Genomic DNA, 22791 nt, shown 5'->3' with positions numbered 1-22791 from the left:
GCCCCGGGTCGTCATTTGTCTCGGGGGGCTGCTTTCCTGTGGGGCACGGGGTGGGGGGCCAGAGGCTTCCATGGGCCCTCCCGCACTCCCGTCTCGCCTGGGTGCCAATACCTGCGTGTACCCCAGCCCTCGGGTTCTCCTAATGACTTGCTGGCTGGAGGGAACACCCCTGCCCTCCCAGGGCCTGGGCTCCATGTCCTGGCCGGGAGACCCCAGCCAGCAGCCCGCTTGCCCTCTATCTGGCTCATGCAGGCTGCCAGCTTTAAGCCTCGAGTGGCCTTCCCATAGATGGGGTGGGGGTGCTTGTGAGGACCCAGGGAGGTGATGTGCAGGGAGAGCAGAGCCCAGCCTGACTGGGGCACGTTCAGCAAATGGGAGCCCTGCCCCGGCCTCCCTCTGCCTCTTCTCAGTGGGAGCAGCTCTGGCTCCTTAGCCCCCTGGAGGAAGAGGCAGGGATTCTTCTAGAAGGAGCCTCCCAGCCGGTGCCAGGGCCCCTGTGCCTGTTGTGGAAACCCCCAGCCGCTCAGGCCAGGGGGTTATTGGGAAGGCTTGTGGGGTGGGGGTCTGAGCAGCAGCGTGTGTGAATGGTGTCAGTGTGTAGCTGTGTGTGTGTGTGTGTGTGTGTGTGTGTGTGCGCGCGCGCGTGCATGCACATCTGTAGCCCTGTCTGTGCATACGTGTGTGTGCATGTGTGAGATGTGAGGCTGTGCGTGTGCATCTCGGCCAGCAGCCTGCCAGGCACTACAGGGGTCAACCCTTCACCCCCACCCGTGACTGAGAAAGACACCACCAAGCACACCTGGTGATGGGAGAATGTTCCCAACCCAGGCTCATCGTGGAAGCCTGGAGATGGGGAGAGTGGCCACCAAACAGCTGCAGCCTCACACAGGGCTCCCCGGGGCCCAGAGAGAGGGAATGCGGCTCCAGATGTGCAGAAACACCCGCCAAGAGCTTCGGAATCTGTCTCAGGCCTCAGTCCCAGCTGCCAGGGTTATTTCCTGCCTGGAAGCAGGAGGAGGGAACAGGCCACTGGAGGCCACAGCACCAATCCCTTCTGCCCCCCTCCCCCGGCTCCACCCAGGCCCCATTCAGACCTCCTGAAGGCAGCGGGTGGGTGCCCTGGGCTGGGAGTGACCAGGAGACCTCCCCTACAGGTCCAGCAGAAAGCCCAGCCCAGCCCAGGCCAGCCGAACCAATGTCCGTGAAGCCAGAGCCCAAGGGACGGGGGACATCAGGGCATCTACATCCTTCTCGGTCTTGACCACTCATCTATGTGGCTTTGGGCAAGCCAGGTGCTTAAAATCCACTTCCCAGGACAGCTGGGAGGAGCCCAGGCTAGCAAAGCATTTAGCACAAGGTCCCCAGGGTGGTCATGGGAAGCCCATCTCCCACCTGCCCCCAGAGCCAGCTGAGCCCAGGGCAGGGACACTAGTACAGGCAGCAGTGGGTGAGCTGGGCTGGTGGAGGGGCACTGGGGGCCATAGGCCTGGCTCTGCCAGCAGGACAGCAGTGTGGCCAAAGGCTCCGGATGACTGGGTCACCTGTGTTTGTCTTAGAAATGCCACACTTGGTTACCAGCCTCCCTGTGCCAGCCTCCCACTGCCGGTGGCCTATTTATAACCAGTGCCACCTGGGCAGGGAGCTGGCCCATCCATGGAGAGCTCACTAGGGGTCCTGGCTGCCCAGAAGCCATTCATGGAGTATACGGTCCAAGGCCCCCATTCACCAGCCCCACTTCATTGTGGAGGCTTTGGATACAAACACCTTTATTTTTGTCACAGAGCACTGACCCTACGGCCTGCCCTGGGTCTCCTAACGCTGCCCCTAACTCCCCAGCTGCTCCTGGGATATAGAGGTGGTGTAGGGGCAGGCAGTGCGGGAGCCAGCTAGAGAGTGGTGTGGGCAGCACTGGCTGCATTTGGTTGGGCCCGGTTCTATCTGGACAGGTGCCCCCTTCCTCCAGACACTGGGCTGCACACTCTTGGATGCTTCCCAGGTGCATGGGAAGGACAGTGACGTGCCAAGCAGCCCAGAATGACTTCGAGGCCTTGTGCCCAAGGGTGTGTGTGGTCATGGGTGTCCTTGAAGAGACAGGCAGGGTCCTCTGTAGGGATGGGAGACCAAGACTCCAGGAGTCTCCAGAAGCCCCCATCAAGGAGACTAATAGGATTCCTTCTGGATGCCTGTGCCCCACCCCCCTCGCTAGAAATGCTAAGGTGGGGGGGGGGGGTGGCAGCAGGGAGCTCCTGAGGCGGGGACCAGGAGTGCTGAGTTGCAGGCCTGGCCTCTCCCAGCCGCCACGTCCTCCAGTTTGAGAGAACATTCCTGAGCCCATGGGGTGAAGGGCAACAACCTGGCAGACCCGTGGTCCATTCACCATCCCACGGTGGACCTCCCCAGAACCCAGGAGAAGTTTGAATCCTTAGTTGGCCCGACCTCGCCTCTCCCTACCCCAGCCCCTGATCCTGACCGACTCCCCCAGTTCCTGGAAGTCGCTAGTCCTCAGGCGCCCCAGGTCCCCTCCAGCCCCACCCTTATTGTTGACCGTAGATGTGGCTTCCTCCGGGAAGGCCTCCCTGAGCCCCACGCCCGGCCGTAGGTTCTCACTGTCCGTTCCAGTCCTAGGCCCCCTGGGCCCGCCACCCCCCCAGAGCTCCAGGCCTTTCCTCTCCCCGGAGGCTCGGAGGCCGAATCGGGCCAGTGGACCGACCCGAGACGGCAGCGAGAAGCCGCTGCGTAGCGCAGACGTCCCAAGAGGCGCCGCCCTCCCGAGGGGCTTTGGCGCCCGCCGCGGCAGAGGCGGGGTGCAGGGCTGGAGGGAAACCAAGGACCCACAGATGCGCAGACAGACGGACGCGGCGGTGGGCCGCGCCTCCGGGGGCGGGGCGGTCCGAGGGGCGGCGCGGAGGCATGCGCCCTGCTCCGCCCCCCGCCCCCGGCCGCCCGAGCTCTGCCAGCCGAGCGGCGGGAGCCGAGCGCGGCGGCGGCGGCGGCGGCGGCGGCGGCGGCGGCGGCGGTGGCGGCGGCGGCGGCGCGAGGGGAGGGAGGGGCGGCGGGCCGAGCGGAACGCGCGGGCCCCGGGCGGCGCCGCCAGGATGCCCCGGCCCGCGGGCCGCTCCGCCGCCAGCCACCCCCGCGGCCCCCGGCGGCCCGCGCTCGGCCCGGGAGCGCGTGAGCCTCAGCCAGAGCCGGAGGCGGGAGCAGCGAGCAGGAGCCCCGGGCGCCCGAACGCAGGGTGAGCGCCGCCGCCCGGGCCCGGGGACGGCCGGGTGGGAGGACCCTGGGCATGAGGCCCCCCCGGCGGGAGAGCTCTGGGCGGGGAGGGTCTGCCTGATGTCCGTTGGTCTCACGGTCTGTCCGCGGGGCGGCGGGCATCGCTGAGGGCCATGCACCGCCCCCCCAACTTGGGGACCTTCGGGGTAACTTCCCAGGGGCCGCTTCTTCCTTCGTCCCGCCTCCCCGCCCCCCCCCCCCCCGCCTCCCGGCGGCAGCCGCTTGCTGGGAGCGGTGATGGCCAGTCTAGGGGTACTGGGCCCACCCCTGCCCAGCGTAATCCGTGGGGACGGCTGGTTCCCGGGCCGTAGCTCGGACGCGCCCTCGGGCTTGGGTAGGGCCGGGGGTTCCGCTTGGGACCGGCAGGCTGGGGCGCTCCGGGCCGGGCGGGAGTATCGAAGCGCCCAGAGGCAGGAACCGCTCGCTGGGTTGGGGGGCGGGCGGGGGGGGGGGGCGTGCCGGAGATGCGGAGGCTCCGCGCTGAGAGCCCCGCCCTGGGCGGCAGCGGGGCCGGGTGTCGCGGGCAGTTGGGCGGCAGCGCGGGCGGGGCTGAGGCCCGCGCGAGCCGGGCGGGTGCAGCGGGAGCCCGGGGAATCCTTTCAAGTTCTGGGTTCTCTTTGTTGCGCAATAGAGCCCTGGGGCCACGAGGCTTCATTGGCCCGGGACCGTGACGTCACACCGGGGCCCCGCCCGCAGACCCTGCGGAGGGAGTCTTCTGGGCCGGCGGGGTCCCGGGCGGGTCACATCTGCGACGTGCTGTGGGGGGGAGGGGAGGAAGGAGGGGTTCCAGGATCTGAGGGAGTCAGGAAGCCCCAACCTGAAATGCTGGGGGGGACGCTCTGAGTGTGTCGCGGAAGAAACTTCCCAGCAGGGGGCGGCGACACCTGGGTGCGGACCGCACTAGCTGGAGCCCAGCCTGGGGTCTGGCCCTCAGTGTCCGCTGCTCCCTGTGAAGAATGAACAGCAGGCGTGTGATCAGTGGGTCTTTGGTCATCAGCCTGGAGGAAGGGGTCTCCCAGTTCGTACACTGTTAAGCCCCCTCTCACTGTGAATTTGGAGACCTTGGAAATGCACTCCCCACCTCCACCCCAGTGACATTTCTCCCCTGTCCCCAGGACCACCACTCTCAGGAATCCTGGGCTGCAAACCCAGCCCTCGTACTTCCTCCCTGTGTTGCTCCGGCTTCTGAGCCTCAGTGTTCCCATCTGCATTGTGGGAAGAGTAGGACCCATCCTGCAGGGACAGAGGGTTGAAAGGCAGCCTCTTTTCAAGGACCAAAAATGCCTGTTTCTGCTAGGGTTCAGGTTTGGGTTTGGGCTTGGGTTTGAGAGGCCAGGATTTAGCTGCCAGCCAAGGCGGGACGGGGGAGGGGGGGGGGGTTGGGTCCTGATTCACGCACGTGATAGCTTGGGGCTAATGTTTTAACCCCTGTCTTTGTTTGACTACCTTTAAAATGGGGATGCTGTTGGTATTTATTATGCAAAATCTCTGGGGGTGCTAACCAGGAGTGTGCCTGTTCGCGGGGAAGATGCTTCCTCCCTCTCCAGGCAAGGCACGTTCTGCCCACGGAACCAGAGCCTTTCCCTGCAGTGAGAGATGGTTAGGCCAGACAAGGGGAAGGCCTGGCACCGTGAAAGGTTGTGCCAACCTGTGGCACCTTCCCCACCACCCTGCCCAGTGATCCACAGGGCCCAGGGTTACAGGGGTCGGACAGAGCCTGTGGGCATCTGAGGGAAGGCCTCCCAATATGACAGCCAGGGAGACCCAAGGTGGGTGGAAATAGATGCTGGCCCACCAGGTGCGTGCTGAATCCAGCTTCCTACTTGACAATGTAAAGATCACTGGTTGTCTGTGGTCTCTGGCCCCCCAGCGGTGCCCACACCCTGCCTGCTCTAGACCCCTCGGTACACCCTGTGCCCTCCTCACCCCAAAGCCGGGCTGTCCCAGGTTCCGGTTGGGGTGACTGTGTCTGCCCACACAGGTCTGAGGCTTACCCACACCTCCAAGCTCAGGGTCTTGGCCCTTAAGGGACAGCCGGGCTCGGTGAGCGTTCTACCTGGTAAGCATCTATCGAATGCTTACTGTGTGCTTGGCTGCATTCCTTGGCATAGTGTATCTACTGTCCGAGGTAGGTACTGTCGCGTCCCGCTTACAGATGAGAAAAATGAGGCTCAGCTGAGTCAAGTAATTGGCTGGAGAGCTAGAGGCAGAGTCTAGCAGCTGTTTACCCCACCCCACGTGGCCTCATGCATGCTGATATCAAAGAGCTTTGCTGGACACTGGAATGGCTGGCTGGTGGGGGGTCCGACGGGGCCACCCCGTCTCCCACACTGGGTCTGGGGTGGGGAAGAGGAGGAAGCTCTGTACGCAGAAGCCTGATGTTCGGGAGGGAATTTCCCTGGCCCCAGAACTTCCCCAACCCCGTAGGAGGCCTTTAGGAGCGCTGGTATGGTCGAGGACAGTCTCCTCCCCTGGGTCACGGGTCTGGGCAGGCCCACAGCAGGGGCGGATAAGATGCATCCCTCAGAGGTCCCTCAGTGTCCAGGGGGCTCAGGCCACAGATAGACCAAAAGAACCCCGGACAAGACAGGAAAGGGCCGAGTGGTATCGCCTACCCTGCCCTGCGGGCCAGGGGCCTGCAGTGTCCTGCCCATCCCAAGCTGGAAACAGTCCCCGGGGGATGGCATGGCTGTGTCCGGTACAGCAGCTGCCCAAAAGTGCTGGGGGCAAGAGAATTGCAACCGGTGAGATTAAACAGGCGCTCGAGTAAGAAGGGCCAAGCATAGGCAGAGGACACAGTAGGCTTTCACCCAGCATCGTACTTCTCCTCATGCTGCCTGCTCCAGGCTATGGCCACGTTGTCCTGTTGTCCCGGCCTCATATCAGAGGGACCAGCCAGTGCTCCACTCGAAGAAGTAGCTTAGGGCTGCCAGGCTTGGAAGGAGGAGGGAGAGACTCTGCCTGGCCGCCTGGCAGGATGGAGCGCCTCTCCAACATGTGCGTTCTGCCCAACTTCCTGTGTCCCTGGCTCGTGGCTGTCGGCTGTCAGCCGTTCCTCGTTGGGGTCAAGGTCTGGTCCCTGGGCTGTCTACAGACCCATGCTGTCTGAGGCATCCATAGCATAATACTGATCGCCTCCCCAGAGCACCACCGTGTGCAAGCCCTGGTCCCAGAGCATGAATGTGACCACCACCCAGAGCGCCCACTGGGTGTGAGACCCGGCCCAGGGCTTTAGAGATGCGGCGGCTGTCCGCCCCAGCCTCACCCTGGAGGAATCATCATCGCCCCGTTCCAGAGGACGTGGGGGCAGGAGCCTTGCTCAAGCCACACAGCTGGTAGGCTGGAGCTTAGTTTGCACCCCTGGCCTGCGGTAGTGCGGGGGGCTGACCCAGGCAAAGCAGGCTGCCCGTTCCCAAGCTGGCCATGGAAGTGGTCGCCAGATCACCCCTGCTGCACAGGGAGCTTCAGGGGGCTCACCCTCTAAGGCATGCCCTCATTTGGCCAAACGAAGCGGGACTGATTAAGATAAGGGCCCCTGATGTGCGCCCTTATGGGCCCTTATGATGTGTGTGGGACGCATCGTGCGGGCTGCGTGAGGGTTGGGGACATTTATGGTGAGTGCTGGTTCCTGGGCAGGGCCAGGGCACCAGGGGACAAGAGCGCCCAGCCGGGATGAACGCAGCTGTCCTGGAAGCAAACCCAGACCCAGACCTTGGCCAGGAGCAGGTGGAAGGGAGGGTATTTGCACTTTATTGGGCACCCCTGGCCGTGTCCCCTGGGTGCCAGGGACATGGGCTGGAGGCCTCGGAGTAGAGAAGAGGCAAAGCAGCCCAGCTCAAGCCAGGACCGTCCAGGTAATGGTGCATCAGGAGACCCCTCCATCCCCCACTCTAAGGAGCCAGAGGGACAGTCCCCGCGCACTCACTGGCTTCTCCCCCGCTGCAGATGCTCGCGGTCCCTGGTGTCTCCGAGCCACCACGTGTGAGGGCCGCTGCTCCCAGCTGAGGCCTGGCCCCGAGGAGGATGTCTCAGCTGCCGGCCGGCGCCCGTCTGCACCATGAGTGATGAGCGGCGGCTGCCTGGCAGTGCGGTGGGCTGGCTGGCATGCGGAGGCCTCTCCCTGCTGGCCAATGCCTGGGGCATCCTGAGTGTGGGTGCCAAGCAGAAGAAGTGGAAGCCGCTGGAGTTTCTGCTGTGCACGCTCGCGGCCACCCACATGCTCAACGTCGCGGTGCCCATCACCACGTACGCCGTGGTGCAGCTGCGGCGGCAGCGCCCCGACTACGAGTGGAACGAGGGCCTCTGCAAGGTCTTTGTCTCCACCTTCTACACCCTCACCCTGGCCACCTGCTTCTCCGTCACCTCCCTCTCCTACCACCGCATGTGGATGGTCCGCTGGCCGGTCAACTACCGGTGAGCTCTCGGGCGTGTGCACGTGTGCACTTCCGGACCTGGCGTTGACAGAGGGGAGCTTGTGGGCAGTGCATAGAGGCCCGAGGGGCGTCTATACCCACAAACGGCCCCAGGGTGCTGACGACCCCCCCCCCCAGCTGTGGTGCCACACCTGTGTTGCGCTGGGGGCAGACAGGGAGGCTCCGGAGGGGCTGTTCTGGGCCCCGGCTGGCATGCACGTGTAGCTGTGCCTGGGGGTACATGGTATCCAGTACAGAAATGCTTGGTGGGGGGACGTGTGACAACACACGAGGATCCCCCGTGCAAGGGACAAGGCCCCACTTTGCCGACTGTCATGACTGTGATGTACTGGGGGGCGAGGGTGGTCGGGGCTCCGGGAAGACCCAGTGAGTGACACCTCGCTCCTGTCCCTACTCTGTGTCAGGCTGAGCAACGCCAAGAAACAGGCAGTGCATACGGTCATGGGCATCTGGATGGTGTCCTTCATCCTGTCAGCCCTGCCTGCCGTCGGCTGGCACGACACGACTGAGCGCTTCTATACCCACGGCTGCCGCTTCATCGTGGCAGAGATCGGCCTGGGCTTCGGCGTCTGTTTCCTGCTGTTGGTGGGCGGCAGTGTGGCCATGGGTGTGGTCTGCACAGCCATCGCCCTCTTCCAGACACTGGCTGTGCAGGTGGGGCCGCGGGCCGGCCGCCGCGCCTTCACCGTGCCCACCATCGTGGTGGAGGACGCCCAGGGCAAGCGCCGCTCCTCCATCGACGGCTCTGAGCCCGCCAAAACCTCGCTGCAGATCACGGGCCTGGTGGCCACCATCGTCCTCATCTACGACTGCCTCATGGGCTTCCCCGTGCTGGTGGGTGAGACTGTCAGCTGGCGGGAGCCTGTCAGGGGGACTTGGGCTCTGGGACAGCCCTGGGGTCAGGCACGCTCCAGGCGTCAGGTGGTTGAATCCTCCCACCCAATCCGTGGGGGGTGGGGGGGAGGCATTATCATCATCATCATCATCATCCCATTTTGCAGATTTGGAAACTGAGGTTCAGAGAGGTAAAATGACCCACCTAAAGTTAAGGCAGCTGTATTAGGACTTGAGCCCAAGTCAGATGACTACAGACCCCAGGATCTTTCTGACACACTGTAGGGACATTTCTTACCAGAGTGAGGCCCATTCAAGCAGAGGATGTAGAACGTGGAGTAACATGACCACCTGACCCCAAGAATAAAGTCTGGATTCAACAGCCATGGCCTCGCACCCACAGGGCTCCAGCCCAGCCCCCTGAAGGGTCTGGAGTGGGACAGGAAGGGGTCTAGGGGCAAGGACCAGCCCGAGACTTTGTCCAAGCAGCTAGGCAGGGCTGTGTCCCTGGAGTCATGGCAGGACACTAGCTCCAGAAGGTGACAAGTGGGGTGGCAGCCTCATAGGGGACAAACTCAGGATGCCGTCCCAGGTAGCCTGTGGGCCCACCCTCAGTGGGCCCGCTACCCCCTCCCCCAGGGGCTGGGTTCTCCTGTGTGCAGTGGGGCCCTACGTCTCCAGTCTGTGCTGATGGAGAGAAGGAGCGTGTGCAGAATTGCAGAGCCACAAGGGGACAGCAGTGGAGGAAGAGCGTCCCCCCACCTTCCCTTCAGGGCATGGAAAGGGGTGCTGTTTGTGGAGCTCACTCCACGCTGCAGGCCTGGTATGGTGTCTGCGATCTTTACTTCACACTGTGGGGTGTTCTTGGCCCATTTCATAGATGAAGAAACTGAGCCCCAGAGAGGTTCAGCACCCTTCCGAGGGCCACACAGCTCACATAGTGGAACCAGTGTGATGAGTGTATCATACCCACTCGGCTCTGATGGGGGACTAATTAAATGTCACTCTGGGTGGGGGAAGGAACTCTCCTGGGGGAGAGTTCCCTGCATCCACCACCATGCAGGGGAAGAGCGAGGAGGCCACTGGCCGCGGAGGAGTGAGGATGGCAAAAAAAGTCCCTGAACTGGGAAGCTTGGGACCTGGTTCTCCAAACCTCGGTTTCCTCTTCCCAAAAAGGGATTGGAAAAGCACACCCCCACCTCTCTCCTTGGGCAGTCATGAGGCCGACGTGAGGCAAGGCCCGCCCCGTGCTGCCCGGTGTCATGTGAAGGACCATCTGTGCACTCGGTGGGTTCTGACCGTGCATCTGGGCAGCCAGCGGCTCTTGCCGGACACGGACTTCTACCCTCACACTCTGGCTCCTTCCGGCCCAAGAGCCCATAGCTGCGTCTGCTGCCTCCTCCTCCCGCACACGGGAGAAGTGAGGGGCGAGGGGGGAGGGGGGTCCTGCCAGGTGCCAGGCCGAGCCCTGTGCCCACAGGTGGTGAGCTTCAGCAGCCTTCGGGCGGACGCCTCGGCGCCCTGGATGGCGCTGTGTGTGCTGTGGTGCTCCGTGGCCCAGGCGCTCCTGCTGCCCGCGTTCCTCTGGGCCTGCGACCGCTACCGCGCCGACCTCAAGGCCGTCTGGGAGAAGTGCGTGGCCCTCATGGCTAACGACGAGGACTCGGACAATGGTGAGGATGACCTGGGAGAGGCCCCAGGGAGAAGGGGGCCTGGGCGAGGTCAGCAGGGTGACAGCTGTCAGGTGACCACCCCATGGCACTGAGGGGACCCCTTGCTCAAATGGCCTTGAACCCCTAAGGGACCTAAGTGTCTCCTGGGGTGTTCTCCTCTCAGGTGAGTCCCCCAGCCCCACAGCCAAAAGGTGGCAGAGCTAGGATTTGAACTCAGGACTCTGCCCTGTGTGCGCGTGTGTGTGTGTGCGTGTGTGTGTGTGTGTGTCTGAATGTGTCTCAGGGTCCCTGGAATTCACTCTCCGATGCCCCCAGGTTTCCATGGCCCCTAAGCTTTTGCCCCACCCTGCAGATACCAGCCTGGAGGGTGGCATCCCCCCGGACCTGGTGCTGGAGCACTCTCTCGACTACAGCTATGGAGGTGACTTTGTGGCCCTGGACAGGATGGCTAAGTATGAGCTCTCTGCCTTGGAGGGGGGCCTGCCCCAGTTCTATCCGCTGCGGCCCTTGCAGGAGGACAAGACACAGTACCTGCAGGTAGGGCACGGGGCAGGGCCCGAGACCCCCAAAATGCGGGGGGGGGGGGAAGTATCGTGATCTCCCCAAGGCCTTTCCTCTCTGAGCCGCGCGTCGGTCCCCATTTTCCAGGAGGGCAGCCCGGGTTAACCCCGCCCGTCCTGACAGGTCCCGCCCACGCGACGCTTCTCCCACGACGACGCCGAAGTGTGGGCCGCCGTCCCGCTGCCCGCCTTCCTGCCGCGCTGGGGCTCGGGCGAGGACCTGGCCGCCCTGGTGCTGCCCTCTGGGTCTGACCGGCGCCGCGGCAGCCTGCTGGCCTTCGCGGAGGACGCGCCCCCGTTCCGCCCGCGCCGCCGCTCGGCCGAGAGCCTGCTGTCGCTGCGCCCCCCCGCCCCCGACGGCGGCCCGCGCCGCGCCCGCGACTCGCCCCCCGGCAGCCCGCGCCTCCGCCCCGGGCCCGGCGCCCGCTCCGCCTCGGCCTCGCTGCTGCCCGACGCCTTCGCGCTGACCGCCTTCGAGAGCGAGCCGCAGGCCCTGCGCCGCCCGCCCGCCCCGCAGGGGCCCCTCCTCGACCGCGCCCAGCCCGGCGAAGACGCGGCGCCCCCTGGCGGCGGCGGCGCGCAGCGGAGCCCCGGGCCGCGCCCGGCCGTGCACGCGCGCGCGGGGCCCCTGCGGACCGGCCTGAGCGCGTCGTGGGGCGAGCCCGGGGGCCTGCGCGCGGCGGGGGACGGCGGCGGCGGCGGCAGCACCAGCAGCTTCCTGAGCTCGCCCTCCGAGTCCTCGGGCTACGTCACGCTGCACTCGGACTCGCTGGGTTCCGCGTCCTAGGGCCTACCGGCGCCTCCCCACGCGCGCCCGGCGGGCCGGGCCGCCCGCAGGGACCAAAGCACCAAAGATGCCGCGCTGACCCAGGCCGGGCTCCGGGCAGCGCCACGCGGGGCCCACCGACGGCGCCTGGCCGTGGGCCAGCTCTCCCTGCGTGACTGAGCCGCGGGCATTTCCTGGAGTGACGGCGGCTGCCCTGGACGACCGCCGGGCACGGACCAGCTGCTGGGTACCGCATCTCGGGGCAGAGCGAGCCTGGCTTGGGTAAAGGCCCTGATGCACCTCGCGCAGCCCCGGGCAGCTGGGTTGGGGGGATGGGGGTGGCGGCCGGGAGCCCAGGGACAGGGCCACCACAAGACGGAGCAAAGCCCAGCCCTGCAGGAGCCACTGGGCTACACCCTACTTTCCACTTTGCACTGTAACTGTCTCACCCCCGTGGGGGGCAGGGTACAGAGGGTCTCTAAGCACAGGGGTCTTCAAAGCCCAAACAAGCTCTCTGAGCAGGTGTTCCTGCTGACCAGTTCTGCCTCGGTTTCCCCATCTGTTTCGAGCAGGTGACCATGTTAACTCTCAGGACTGTTGGGAGAAGTCTCCTGGTCCTGTGCACTGGCTCCTCAATGGACAGGGTGTGAGAGCATCTAGGGCCCTCTGTGGGCCCTTTGCGGGGCGTCAGTCTTCAGTGTGCGGCCCGGTGTGGCCTCTGCACCTGAGGCCTCCCACTCTCAGTGCCCCTGGCCCCCCAGGGACACACCCCGGCTAAAGCACAGCACTTTTCCTCCACCACCCACCTTGACTACTGTTAGTGTCCCCCCACCCTCATCACCCTGCCATCATGAAAGTCATGGGTCCGTGATGGGAAAGAACTGAAGAAAGGGAAAAGGGGCTTCCTTATCCTGATGCCCCAGGGAAGGAATCCTGGCTTAGAGACCTCCCAGGTTGTGGGCCTTAGGGTCCTCCCTCACCCGTGGACAGGGCTCTTGGCTTTGCCATGGGTCTTGGGGAAGGGCCTGCTGGGTATTCTTTGGAGAAAGACCCTAGGCTCAGGCTAAGGAGAAGCCCAGGAACAGCTGTGACCTTGAGCTGAAAGGACAAGGGCAAATGCAGAGGCTGTGTCATCCTGGCCCCTGCCTCCACACAATGGCCCCTACACCTCAGCCCCAGCCCCAGCCCCTCCCCCAGCAGATTCCAGGGCCAGCACAGAGCCTGCCGGCCCTGTGTTCCCTCCTGCTCTGTCACCTGGGATTGCAACGCTGCCCCGGACCCTCTGGTGGTCAGGCCCATTTCCTCACCCCCCTGACAAGGTCTTGGCCCCAGAGAAGGCCCTGGGAGGGGCGAGGATAGGGGGCTACCTGGCTCCATCTATGCTTTGGAGGCCACTGGTCCTAGGCTGTGGGGTAACTGGGCAGGGAGGAGCCAGCCACAGATGAGCAGGACAGAAAACCACAGTAGGGCCCCAGCCAGGGGAGGGGCCACCTCTGGCCAATGCTGCTGTGCCTTCAAGGACCCACATGTCCAGTGGGGGCAGAGATCGTCAGCTAGCCACTGTGTCATCCCCCCACCCCACCCCTTGCTCAGGCCGGCCCACTTGTCACATTGGGTTTTTACTCTGTATTTCATATCCAATGGCAATACTTGCAGGGAGACACGATACCCCCAAATCCCTCCAGTTATGGTTTTTACAAAAATAAAAAGGAGGGAGGACCCCAGATGGAGGACCCTGGGGCCTGGGTCTCCCCCTCACACTTTGTGCAGCCGCCAGGCCTATCTGCTGCGTTGAGAAGCAGCTTGGCCCCAGGCTCACAGGGGAGGGAGCTCTGTCCTTGTACCACCACCCACACAGAGCCAGGAATCTGTTTGTAGTTTTTTGACGACTGAGCATTTCTCTTCTGTACAGAATACAATAAAAACTTCCTATGATTTGCACCTGGCATTCCTAGGGTGGTTTCATGGAAACACCTTTCCAGAATAGAGCAGCACTGCTAGCCAGCTGTCCCCAAGTGTCTATCCCTCTGGGTCCAGAAGTCCTCCTAGTGCGCCATCCTTTGGGCCAGTGCCCCTTTTCTATGCCAGCGTTGCAGCCCCACCCAGGGAACCAGGATGGCCTGGACCAGCGGCAGGACAGAGCAGTGGGGTGGGCACCACAGCGCTAATAGCAGGAGAAGCACTATGAGCGCAGTTGGCAGCCTCCGCACCAGGAGTGGCTTCAGGGACGTTTAGCCTCTGTGAGGTCGGTTCGGGAGAGCAAGAAGGGCAGGGCCTGGGGGCGCCGGACCTATCGTGCCTGGTGGTGACCCGCTCCAGCCCGGGTACGAGTTTGGAGGCCGCTCCCTGGGTCCGCGGTATAAGGTCGCCACCTAGTGGCTGGCAGAGGGATTAGTGCGGCTGCTCCTGTCCCCCACTCGCCCCCAACGCAGCAGGAGGCCGAGACCCCAGGGGCCGCCCCCCCCCCCGACCGCCACAGCCGAGACCCCCTCCCCGCCTGCGCTCCAGAGAGACTGATGGGCGGAGTGGGGGAGCCGGGCCGCTCTCTCCCCGCACTCTAACCAGAACGGGCTTAGCACACATAAGCAAAGCAGGGGTATCCCTAAATGGGAAATGTTTTATAGAAAGTCAGTATTTGTAGTTCAAAAGATGCACCCCAGTAGGCATCGTGGGAGAAATTTGGACTTCCGTGGTCTCTTTGTACCCATCTCACAGGTTCGCCACTGTCTGTATTCTGAATTTCAAGCTGGAAATGCCAGGATCCCTCCCAGGGCTTGGCGCAGGATTCTCATCCCCCAGCCCCAGGCCGCCCCTCGAACACCGGGACCCCGGGCTAGGGTCGGAGCACAGCAATGACCTCGTTTTCGGAAGAATAAACAGGCGCAGAGCGCTCGGAGGGCTGTCGAGGGTCGCGGGTTCTGTGGCGGCAACAGAAGTCCGGCGGCCGGAACCCTCAGGAGCCGTGCGCTGCGGGGTGTGGGGTGACCCGAGCGGTGGGCGGAGCATCTGGCGGCAGGGCGGGCTGCTGAGCTGGGGCAGCTCGGGGCAGGTCTTCTGAGATGGGCGGGCCTCAGAGAGCGCGCCTGCCGGGTGGGCTGTGCTGCGTGCGGAGGGGGTGGGGACCCGTGGAAGCCGAGAAGCTCCAAGGTGGGGGTGGGCTGGGGGCCCCTCGCCGGCGGGGCGGGACCCGGCGAGCTTTGTGCCGGTGGGAACCGGGCGTCCTCGGCTGGCTGAATGGGCCGGGGCGGGGCAGCGATTCTCCTCGCTGCGAGGGGTCCGCTCTGCGCCGCTGCCGACGGCGACCTTCCCACAGCGGCGAGGCTGCGGGGCGGGGGCGGGGGCGGGGGAGGGCTGCCCGCCGGGGGCCCTGGGAAAGAGGAGCAGCGTGGGACATCCCCTCCCAGCCCCGCGAGAAGGTGGGACGAGGAGAGAGCGGGTCCAGCTTGAGTAGGTGGGGCTGGGGGGGGGGCACAGGTCCCCCTCGAGGCTCCGTGTATTTCCTCGCGTTCGCGGGCACGCGGCACCCTCCCAGCCACCCCTGCCACGGGACCAAGACGGAAGACTGGGGTCCCGGCCATCACCGCAGGCGCGCTCTAAACAGTCTCTGCGTCCTGGGGCCAGAAGGGGGCCCCCTTGAGTCTGAGGCGGCGCCGGGACTCACCAGGGCCGCCAAACCCCCAGACCCGGCCCTGGGTTCTCGGCGCAGCGGCGAGGGGCCGGCTGCGGCCCCGGGACGCTGGAGGACGGGCCGGGGAGACCTCCAGGGAAGAGGAGCCGGGGTGGCTGGGACCTCGAGGCGCCGATGGCTGGAGCAGGGACCCAAATGGCGGGGACGCAGGGGCCAAGCGGCGCGGGCGCCTCCGGGCTCGGGCTGGCGCTGTCCATGGTGCTGCCACCTGCGCGCTCAAGCGCCAGGGGGCAGCGCAGGCCGCCGCCGCCGTCCTCTCCGCGCCCCAGAAGCTGGCTAACTCCCGGCAGACAGCTGCGGAAGCCAGACGGGAACTCGGCTCCGCTGGGGACCCGCCAGAGCCCTGGGGGGAGGGGAGCGGACAGGAGAAATGTGAAGGGGAGGGAAGAATAGGAGAGGGGAGGAGGAAAGGAGAGGTGTAGAGAGAGAAAAGGAGGGGAGAAATGTGGCGGGGAAGGGAGGGGAGGGGCTAGGCAACCTGAATTTCTTTCCCAGGGTCCAGACCCTCGCTCACCCGGATTGCGACTGCTCTAGGCTGCAGGGTCTTCGCAGCCTCCTGCCTCCAGCAATCTGGGGCCCTCTCCTCACCCAGCTGCCCACTGCCCCGAGCTCTCTTCTCATCCATCCCTCCTTTATCTGGCCTTGTGATATCCACGGGTCTGACGCCACAAGTGCCCCCCCCCCTCAGATCCTTGCCCTATCCCCTCCAGACTCCCTCCCACCTTGAGCCGAGTTCTGAAGGCTTTTCATGTACTTGACGCTCAGCTCCAGTATATCCGCCTTCTCCAACTTGCGTTTCCGGATCTGCAGATCCGTGGAAAGGGCTCTTAGCTGCACAGTCCGACTTGGAAGGGATGAGGTTGGGGATCGTATCACCCCCACCTCACCACATCCCCACGTCTCACCTGGTGGGAGTAGTGTTTTTCCAGCAACGACTTCAGCTGCTCCAGCGATACATTGATGCGTGCCCGTCGCTTCTTCTCCATCAGTGGCTTGGAGATCTGTAGAGGGGTGGCATTATAGGACAGGGCCAGGGTCCTCTTGCCCTTTGCCCCACCCCACCCCCGGCTTGGCAGGCCCACACCCTGAGCCCTTCAGGACCCCAGACCTTGCGGAAGCCGCCGGCTTGGCCACCGGAGCTGCCCTGGGTCCCAGGCTTAGTGCCCATGTTGTCGTATCTGCTCCTGTGGGAGGCAGTGCCGCCTTTATAGGGGCTCCTCGTTTACATGTCAATGAGGCGCTCCTGGACTCGAGGAACCCCGAGGGGGAGGAGATGAGAGGGGGATGCACTGGGAAATTCCCCACCTCTCTGTGCGACCCCCTCTCAAAGCCCAGGCTTCAGCCTTACCTCTAGGAACCCTCCTTTCTTCCAAGGGGCCCTCCTCTTCCCCTTTCTCAGTCTTTCCCATATCCCTTTCGCCCCCACTACTTCCAGAGTCTGGGGTCCCCTCTCATGCACATCCCTCCGTGCCCTGTTCTGTCCCAGTGTTTAGTGTCCCTAGGGACCGAGCCTCACTAGTCCCACTTACCTAGTGCTTGCCGTCCCTTGCCTCCAAGCATTCTAGGGGGCACCCACTGAGGAAGGTCCATGGGTCCAGCTGGTTCTGAGCCCCGCTAATGACTATGACAACACACCAGGCCTCCGTGTGTCTGATGAAGATGCGGAGGCAGGGAGGACCCGCCAGCAAGGCCTTTCTGCGGGTTTCACGCTCTGGCCACGCTGGCAACGCCACATTAGTCGTCCTAATGTTGGGACAATGCAGCGATTTTCTGCCTGTGTCTGCTCAAAGCCGGGCACAGGCTGGGCTTGAGGGGGCCACACAGCGACATGTGTCCCATTAAAGCGTGCAGCCCGCCCTCGGGGCCACAGCCAGTCTCCTCCTAGCTGGGGTCTTGGACTGGGAGCATTCCTGTGCTCAGGTGTGTGTCCTGACCCCAGGTGCCCTCTGGCCCTGTTAGGCCCCAACCCACACTCTTCCAGCTGGGCTAGTTTCAGTCCTGAGTTTCCAGGCTGGACAACTCAGGCTCTGCCACTTGCCCTCACAGCCGGGGAGTTTATTCCCACCGGCCTTCTCTTGCTCCCAACAAATGAAAGGTGAGGGTGAGAAAGATCACTGGTCATATGGCGAGAGCATCGTTCTGTGCTCTTGGAGGTCTGGGACCCCCAAACACTGTTCATTATTCGGGCTGTGGCTGGAGACCCAGGGAGCTCAGTGGAAGAGACACCCACCCCAGGACCTGTTAGGCCCTACAGCAGGACTGTTGTAGTCCCGGGTTGGGCCCCAGGAGCAGGACTCCAGTAGCTGTGGCTGACCGGATGACGTCCCTGGACTCATCTCCAGTTATCTCCCTGTCCTGGGTTCGCAGGGTCCCAGGTTCAAGGTTTATAAAATGGGGCTCCGAACAATGCTGGCTCCCACGGCTACTCGCGAGGGCAAGGAAGTAGCTTCGACGCAAAAGTTCTGCAGTTGAGCCCTGCGGCAGAGGAATAAACAAATCGGCCTTTGCGAGGGACCCAGCGCGAGGGGGAGGGGAGATTGTTGGGTCCCGGATGGGCCCCCTGGCTCCCTGGAGAGGGGCTATCTTCTTCCCCCACACCCGCCCCTGCCCGGAGTATTGATGGGCCCTGCCTGGGGCAGAGGCTTCTCAGGCGCCTAGCAGCGTGGAGAATCGCGCTCCGCCCTCCTTTCAAGGCCCGGGCTGCGTCTGCCGGGGTTGCGAGGTGCTCTTCCGCCCCGGCCGCAGGACCCCGGGCCAGATCGGGCCGGGCCGGGCCCGGGGCGGGCGGCGGGGCCGAGGCCGGCCGGCCGGCGTTGGCACGCGCCGGGCAGCTTTGAAACACCGGGGGCTGAGCGGGCCCCACTGGCCTCCGTGCGCTCTCCCGGCTTGGGGCGGTGGCGGCTCGGTACAAAGGCGCCGCGGGGCAGGCGGGCGGCGGGGCCGGGCACAAAGGGGGCAGCCGAGTGTTAAGGGCATTGTGCCGGCCCCACAAAGCCCGCCCGCGCCCGCCCCCTCGGGGCCAAACTCCGGGCGCCCCGCTGCGCGCGGGCTTCCAGCGGCCGCACATCTGCACGGAAGCTGGGCGCGCGCCTCGCTCCGGCGGTCGCCCTCCGCCCCCGCCCCCGCTCTCAGCCGCGCGGGCTGCGGGGCAATTTGTCCTCTAATTATGATCCCTCCCCATAAACCGCCGCCCGCGCCTTTCAACTCGGGCGCATTAGCAAACCAATGGCCCTCGGCGCAGCCCTCGCGGCCGGCCCCCTCTCCAGAGTTAGGGCCGCCATAAAGGGGCCCGCGGCCCGCCCCTGCCCGCACCCTAGCATCCGCAGCTCCTGGGGCCGTCACTCCTCTCGAGCCCGAGCGGAAGGCTCCCGGTCTCGCTAGGTGGGGCCGCTCACGTGGGTGGCTTAGTGTGTTCTTAAGCAGTGGAAAATTGACCGCAAAATGAGCTAATTCGCAATGTTCTGCTTTGGCTGCGGGCGGCGAGCCTGGTGGGGCGGCCTGGGCTGGACTCGCACCCGTCAAATTCTGCCTCCGCCCACTTAATGGGCCTCCGCCTCGCTGCCCCCTACCCCTACCCCGGCACCGCCCCCTGCGCCCCCATTTAGCAAACCCCCCCCCCATCCCGGGACAAGTCCCCGGGCTGGCGTCCCCGCGACTCCCCGCCTAGGCTGATTTTCTCTCTGCTTTCCGGGTTTCCCCACTCCCAGCGCGGCTCGCCCGCCGAGAACCGCCCTTAAGTCGGGCGAGGGTCCGGCAGGACTCAGGGCTGAAACAGATCCTGGTGAGGATTCCACCCTCCCTTTTTCCCCGCGCGCGGAGAAACCCCCGCTTTATGCGCAATTTGGGTTCCTGGGCGGCCACGTCCCCACTAAGACCCGGTTGCCCTCCTCCCCCACTCTGTGAGTCCTGAGCTAGACCACCCTCAGCACACTCACAGGCAGGCGGGGTGGGGGTGGGGGTGGGGGGGGGCTCCGAAGGTGTGCGTAAAGGTTGGGCGGGTGCGTTTTCCGAGGTGGGGTGGGAGGGGCGGCACACCCCCCCCCCCCCCCCTCCTTATCTAAGAGCAAGCAGGGCGAAGCCTCTCCGGCTGCTGGGAAGGACGTGGACTATCTTAGAAGCCGGGCTTATGCAAACTGGGATGTAGGCCACCGACTCCCTTTCCATCTTTAGCATCTGGGCTCCCCAGGGGGCCTGGAAAGGAGCACGAGTTCCGGCAAAGCGCTGGGGAGACCCAGGTTGCCCTTTGCTCATTCAAGGGAAAAAAAAAAAAAAATCCTTCTGTAGTTCTGGAGACCTCGAGGGGATTCAAGGAACACTGAGTCCTCTGCTTCCTCAGGCTTGGGAATTGAAGGCAAAAAGTGACCTGTGCCTTCGTTCTCCCTTTCGCCTTTGGTTTTCTCGACTTTGTCTAAAGAGAAACTGTTACAGAGCAACTGAGGTCTGGAAAGGAGGTAGGCGGGGGATTTGCGGGCCCCAGAACAAGAGCCGCACCAGATCGTCTACCGACCCTCCCAGGCGATGGCCCTGTGTAACCTCTCCGCCCTGGGTGAGAGCCCCTTTCCCTCCGGCAGCACCCAGGGATTGAAAGCAATGCTAGTTTACTGGGGAGTGCCGCAGAGGCCACCGCCCGCGAGGTGACTTCGGGGAAGAAATACGCCAGCCGGCCGTCTCTGCAGATGCATTTCAAAGGGGAATGAAGTGATTGCTTCGTGTAATTAACTATTGGGACACAGCAAAAGCTCTGAAATGACTCAGCCATTTGTCTCCAGATGGGGTTGGAATGGCTGCGATTGTTTAACTCTCTTTAGCTGTGTTGGAACTCCGAATGGCCTGGCAGCCAAGGGCCCTCCAGGGGACAAAGGCTGGGACTCCGGTGAGTGCATCAACACTGAACCGGGCTGGCCCAGCTGAGGGAGAGTGAATTCCGAGAGACCCCCATTGTCCCAGGCCTTTGTGTTTCTCCCCAGCTGGCTCTAATCTTTAAATATTTACCCGGCCCTTTTGTGCACTTGTGACTTAGGCACTTCGGGCTGATGTGCTCATAAATTCACATCATTTACCCGTTTCCAGACTAGAGAGAGGAGGCTTTCATGCCTGGAGCCCAGAATGGTCAGAGGAGGGAGAAGAAAACTGTTGGAGGATCAGAGTTCCCTCCCGGGGACATGAACAGGCCCTTCCTGGCCTCCATGTGGGAAGTGGATGAGACGGAGGGCCTGTGAGTGACAAGGAGCCCCAGAGGCCCCTCCGGCAATAACTGACCAGAGACCCACCGGCAGAGGGAGGGGAGAGGCCAGTTCTCAGACCTTTTCTTACTTGGTGTCAAGCTTGGACAAGAGCCAACTTTTCATCCTGGGAAGCTGGTGTGGGTTGAGGTGTTTGGTTCACACCTCACGCCAGCACCTGCGTCTTGCGTGCTTCGCACTTGCTACATTCTCTCTTGCTCCATAAAGCAACCCCATTTAAGAAAAAGGGTAGGGGCGCCTAGGTGGCTCAGTCGGTTAAGTGCCTGACTCTTGATTGCGGCTCAGGTCATGATCTCATGGTTCTCGAGATCGAGGCCCCCCCCCCCCGCCCCAGTCCTGCTCTGTGCTGACAGCAGGAACCTGCTTGGTATTCTCTCTCTGCCCCTCTCCCACACTCTCTTTTTCAAAATAAATAAATAATCATAAAGAGAGAGAGAGAAAAAAATTTAAAAAAAAAAGAGAGAGAGGCTAATTTCATCTCAGCCTACAGTTTAACTTGGAAAAGTCAAGCTGGTTCTTAGGACTCTTTAAGCAGGAGGAAACTGCACTTAGACCCAAGATGGAAAACCACCTCAGCTGGTGGGTGAATAGCAGGATGGGGGCGGGGGGGGGGGGACGTGCAGGGGAGACCCTGCAGAGGGACCTTCCTGAATGAGAAAGGGCTCCCTTTCTCCTTGCCTCCCAGCTCCAAGAACAAAACACATTCAAATGCTTCTTTACAAAAGAAGGCAAGTAAGGCATCCCAGGGCTGAGTAGTTTTCCTTTATTTTCTTATATTTTTACGGGTTTGTTGTTCTCCTGCCTGGGGTTGAGAGCCAGATGCAGAGTGGATTTCTTTGATCAGATTGCTTTTCTCTGGTAGGAAAGCAGGACTCATTGTGTGTTTCTGTCCCTATCCCTGGTTGAATTGCTGTTACTCTGCGCATCTCTGTATCTCTGTGTGTGACTTTGTTTCTCTGGGTCTATGCCAGTGTGTGCATATATTTGCTCACTTGCCTGTTTCCTCCCTTACTGCTCTGTGAGCCCTGGGTCCTGACAGATTCAGCAACTCCAGTCACTTCTAAAGATCCCCCTTCCCTCAGGTCTGGCCATACCTGGGAAGAGACTGCTTCCCCTTCCTTTCTTCCTTCTCCAAGATGAGGCTTGATGAGGTTTTGGGGTGATGGTGGGGGGTTGGAGCCCACAGCCAAGAAAGGATTCTCAAAGATGTCTTTGGCGCAAAAAAGGTGATTTTATTAAAGCACGGGATGGGACCCGTGGCAAGAAAGAGCTGCACTGGGGTTGCAAAGAGTAACTGATTTATATACCTTCAGGTTGGGAGGGGGTTAGGGACAGAGTAAGTCTCTAAGAAATTTTAGAAGAAAGGTTTCCAGGACCTTGAGGGTCTAGCTGTTGTTAGCAAAACGTCATTTATTACTGCTTAGTAAAACCTCAGTCATGAGACCCTTCAGATGTGTATCAGGAGTCATATACTTGGAGTTTAATTGCCAACATATACTTGGGGATTAAAGATAAATAAGGTTTGCAAAATAATTTTTATGTGTCTAAGGAGACTCACAGGATCCTGGGGTGGGGGGGGGGGTGTCAGGATAATGTTAAGCCAAGATTCCCTTTTGCCCCTAGCAAAGTGTCATCGTCCAGGCAGCTGAGCTCGAGGGAGGTTGCTCACTCTGCCCCTTTCAAGGACTCATCACTGGGCTGTGGGCAGTAAGGGAATTCAATTTTTCATTTGCCTTTGTTTCCCACATCACCATGGCAAGCACTTAAACCCCCTCCCATCTTGGTGAGGGTGCTATTAGGGCTCCAGGAAACGGAGTCTATAGGTTTCTGGAGATTATGGAGAAGATTGCTTTTTACTTGCAGTTTACTAAGTTATCCGTAGACTGAAGGAGACTCCTGTTCTGTATGACTGTGATCTCCATCAGTCAGACATTTGCTTTCTTTCTTTTCCCCTGTTCTTGAGCAGTCAGGAGTGTCGGAGGAAGACACAGATATCCCACCTGGGGTGGGGGTGGGGGTGCTGTTAGCCTGTACTTTGTCCTCAGCTTGCCCCATGTTCCCTAATCAGGGCTGATGGAGAAGGATGGTCTGAAGTGATGGGCAAAGGAGAGGGGGTTGCCTGGACTGGCTAAACTGGATTTCATGTTACTCTTTGCCCCCAGAAAAGAGGGTAGATCTTGGCCCTCTTGAGGCCTCAGTGTGGACAGCAGATGCCAATGGCCAAAGGCACCCTGGAGATTTAATGTTTTAAAATACAAAGTTGGGGCGCCTGCGTGGCTCACTTGGTTACACATCCGACTCTTGGTTTCAGCTCAGCTCAT

General features: G+C 62.5%; 2 protein-coding genes across 2 annotated transcripts; one reads left to right on the top strand and one right to left on the bottom strand.

The window, feature by feature from the left end:
• Positions 1 to 3195: 3195 nt before the first annotated feature.
• GPR153 (G protein-coupled receptor 153) lies at positions 3196 to 13485 on the top strand. The gene is made up of 6 exons (XM_030327456.1): positions 3196 to 3235; positions 7219 to 7686; positions 8111 to 8540; positions 10021 to 10213; positions 10566 to 10750; positions 10898 to 13485. The coding sequence occupies exons 2-6, from the start codon at positions 7331 to 7333 to the stop codon at positions 11558 to 11560; spliced, it is 1827 nt and encodes a 608-aa protein (XP_030183316.1). The 5' UTR covers positions 3196 to 3235; positions 7219 to 7330; the 3' UTR covers positions 11561 to 13485.
• Positions 13486 to 15196: 1711 nt separating this feature from the next.
• Positions 15197 to 16395, bottom strand: HES3 (hes family bHLH transcription factor 3). The gene is made up of 4 exons (XM_030324324.1): positions 16336 to 16395; positions 16133 to 16228; positions 15950 to 16031; positions 15197 to 15570 (listed from the first exon to the last, which is right to left on the bottom strand). Exons 1-4 carry the CDS (start codon positions 16393 to 16395, stop codon positions 15197 to 15199), a joined length of 612 nt encoding a protein of 203 aa, XP_030180184.1.
• Between the last annotated feature and the right edge of the window lie 6396 nt (positions 16396 to 22791).

This window comes from Lynx canadensis, chromosome C1, assembly GCF_007474595.2.
Source record: "Lynx canadensis isolate LIC74 chromosome C1, mLynCan4.pri.v2, whole genome shotgun sequence".
Classification (NCBI taxonomy): domain Eukaryota; kingdom Metazoa; phylum Chordata; class Mammalia; order Carnivora; family Felidae; genus Lynx; species Lynx canadensis.
The sequence above is the reverse complement of the archived record's forward strand: the minus strand, read 5'-3'. Positions and strand labels throughout refer to the sequence as shown.

Excerpts from the sequence above, each read along its gene's own strand:
- HES3 (XM_030324324.1), bottom strand. The coding sequence starts at position 16,395 with ATGGGCACTAAGCCTGGGACCCAGGGCAGCTCCGGTGGCCAAGCCGGC. Across the intron at positions 16,032-16,132 it reads AAAAACACTACTCCCACCAG|ATCCGGAAACGCAAGTTGGA; the intron begins GTGAGACGTGGG and ends ACGGATCTGCAG. Across the intron at positions 15,571-15,949 it reads CCTTCAGAACTCGGCTCAAG|GGCTCTGGCGGGTCCCCAGC; the intron begins GTGGGAGGGAGT and ends CCCTCCCCCCAG.
- GPR153 (XM_030327456.1), top strand. The coding sequence starts at position 7,331 with ATGAGTGATGAGCGGCGGCTGCCTGGCAGTGCGGTGGGCTGGCTGGCA. Across the intron at positions 7,687-8,110 it reads CGCTGGCCGGTCAACTACCG|GCTGAGCAACGCCAAGAAAC; the intron begins GTGAGCTCTCGG and ends ACTCTGTGTCAG. Across the intron at positions 10,751-10,897 it reads ACAAGACACAGTACCTGCAG|GTCCCGCCCACGCGACGCTT; the intron begins GTAGGGCACGGG and ends CCGTCCTGACAG.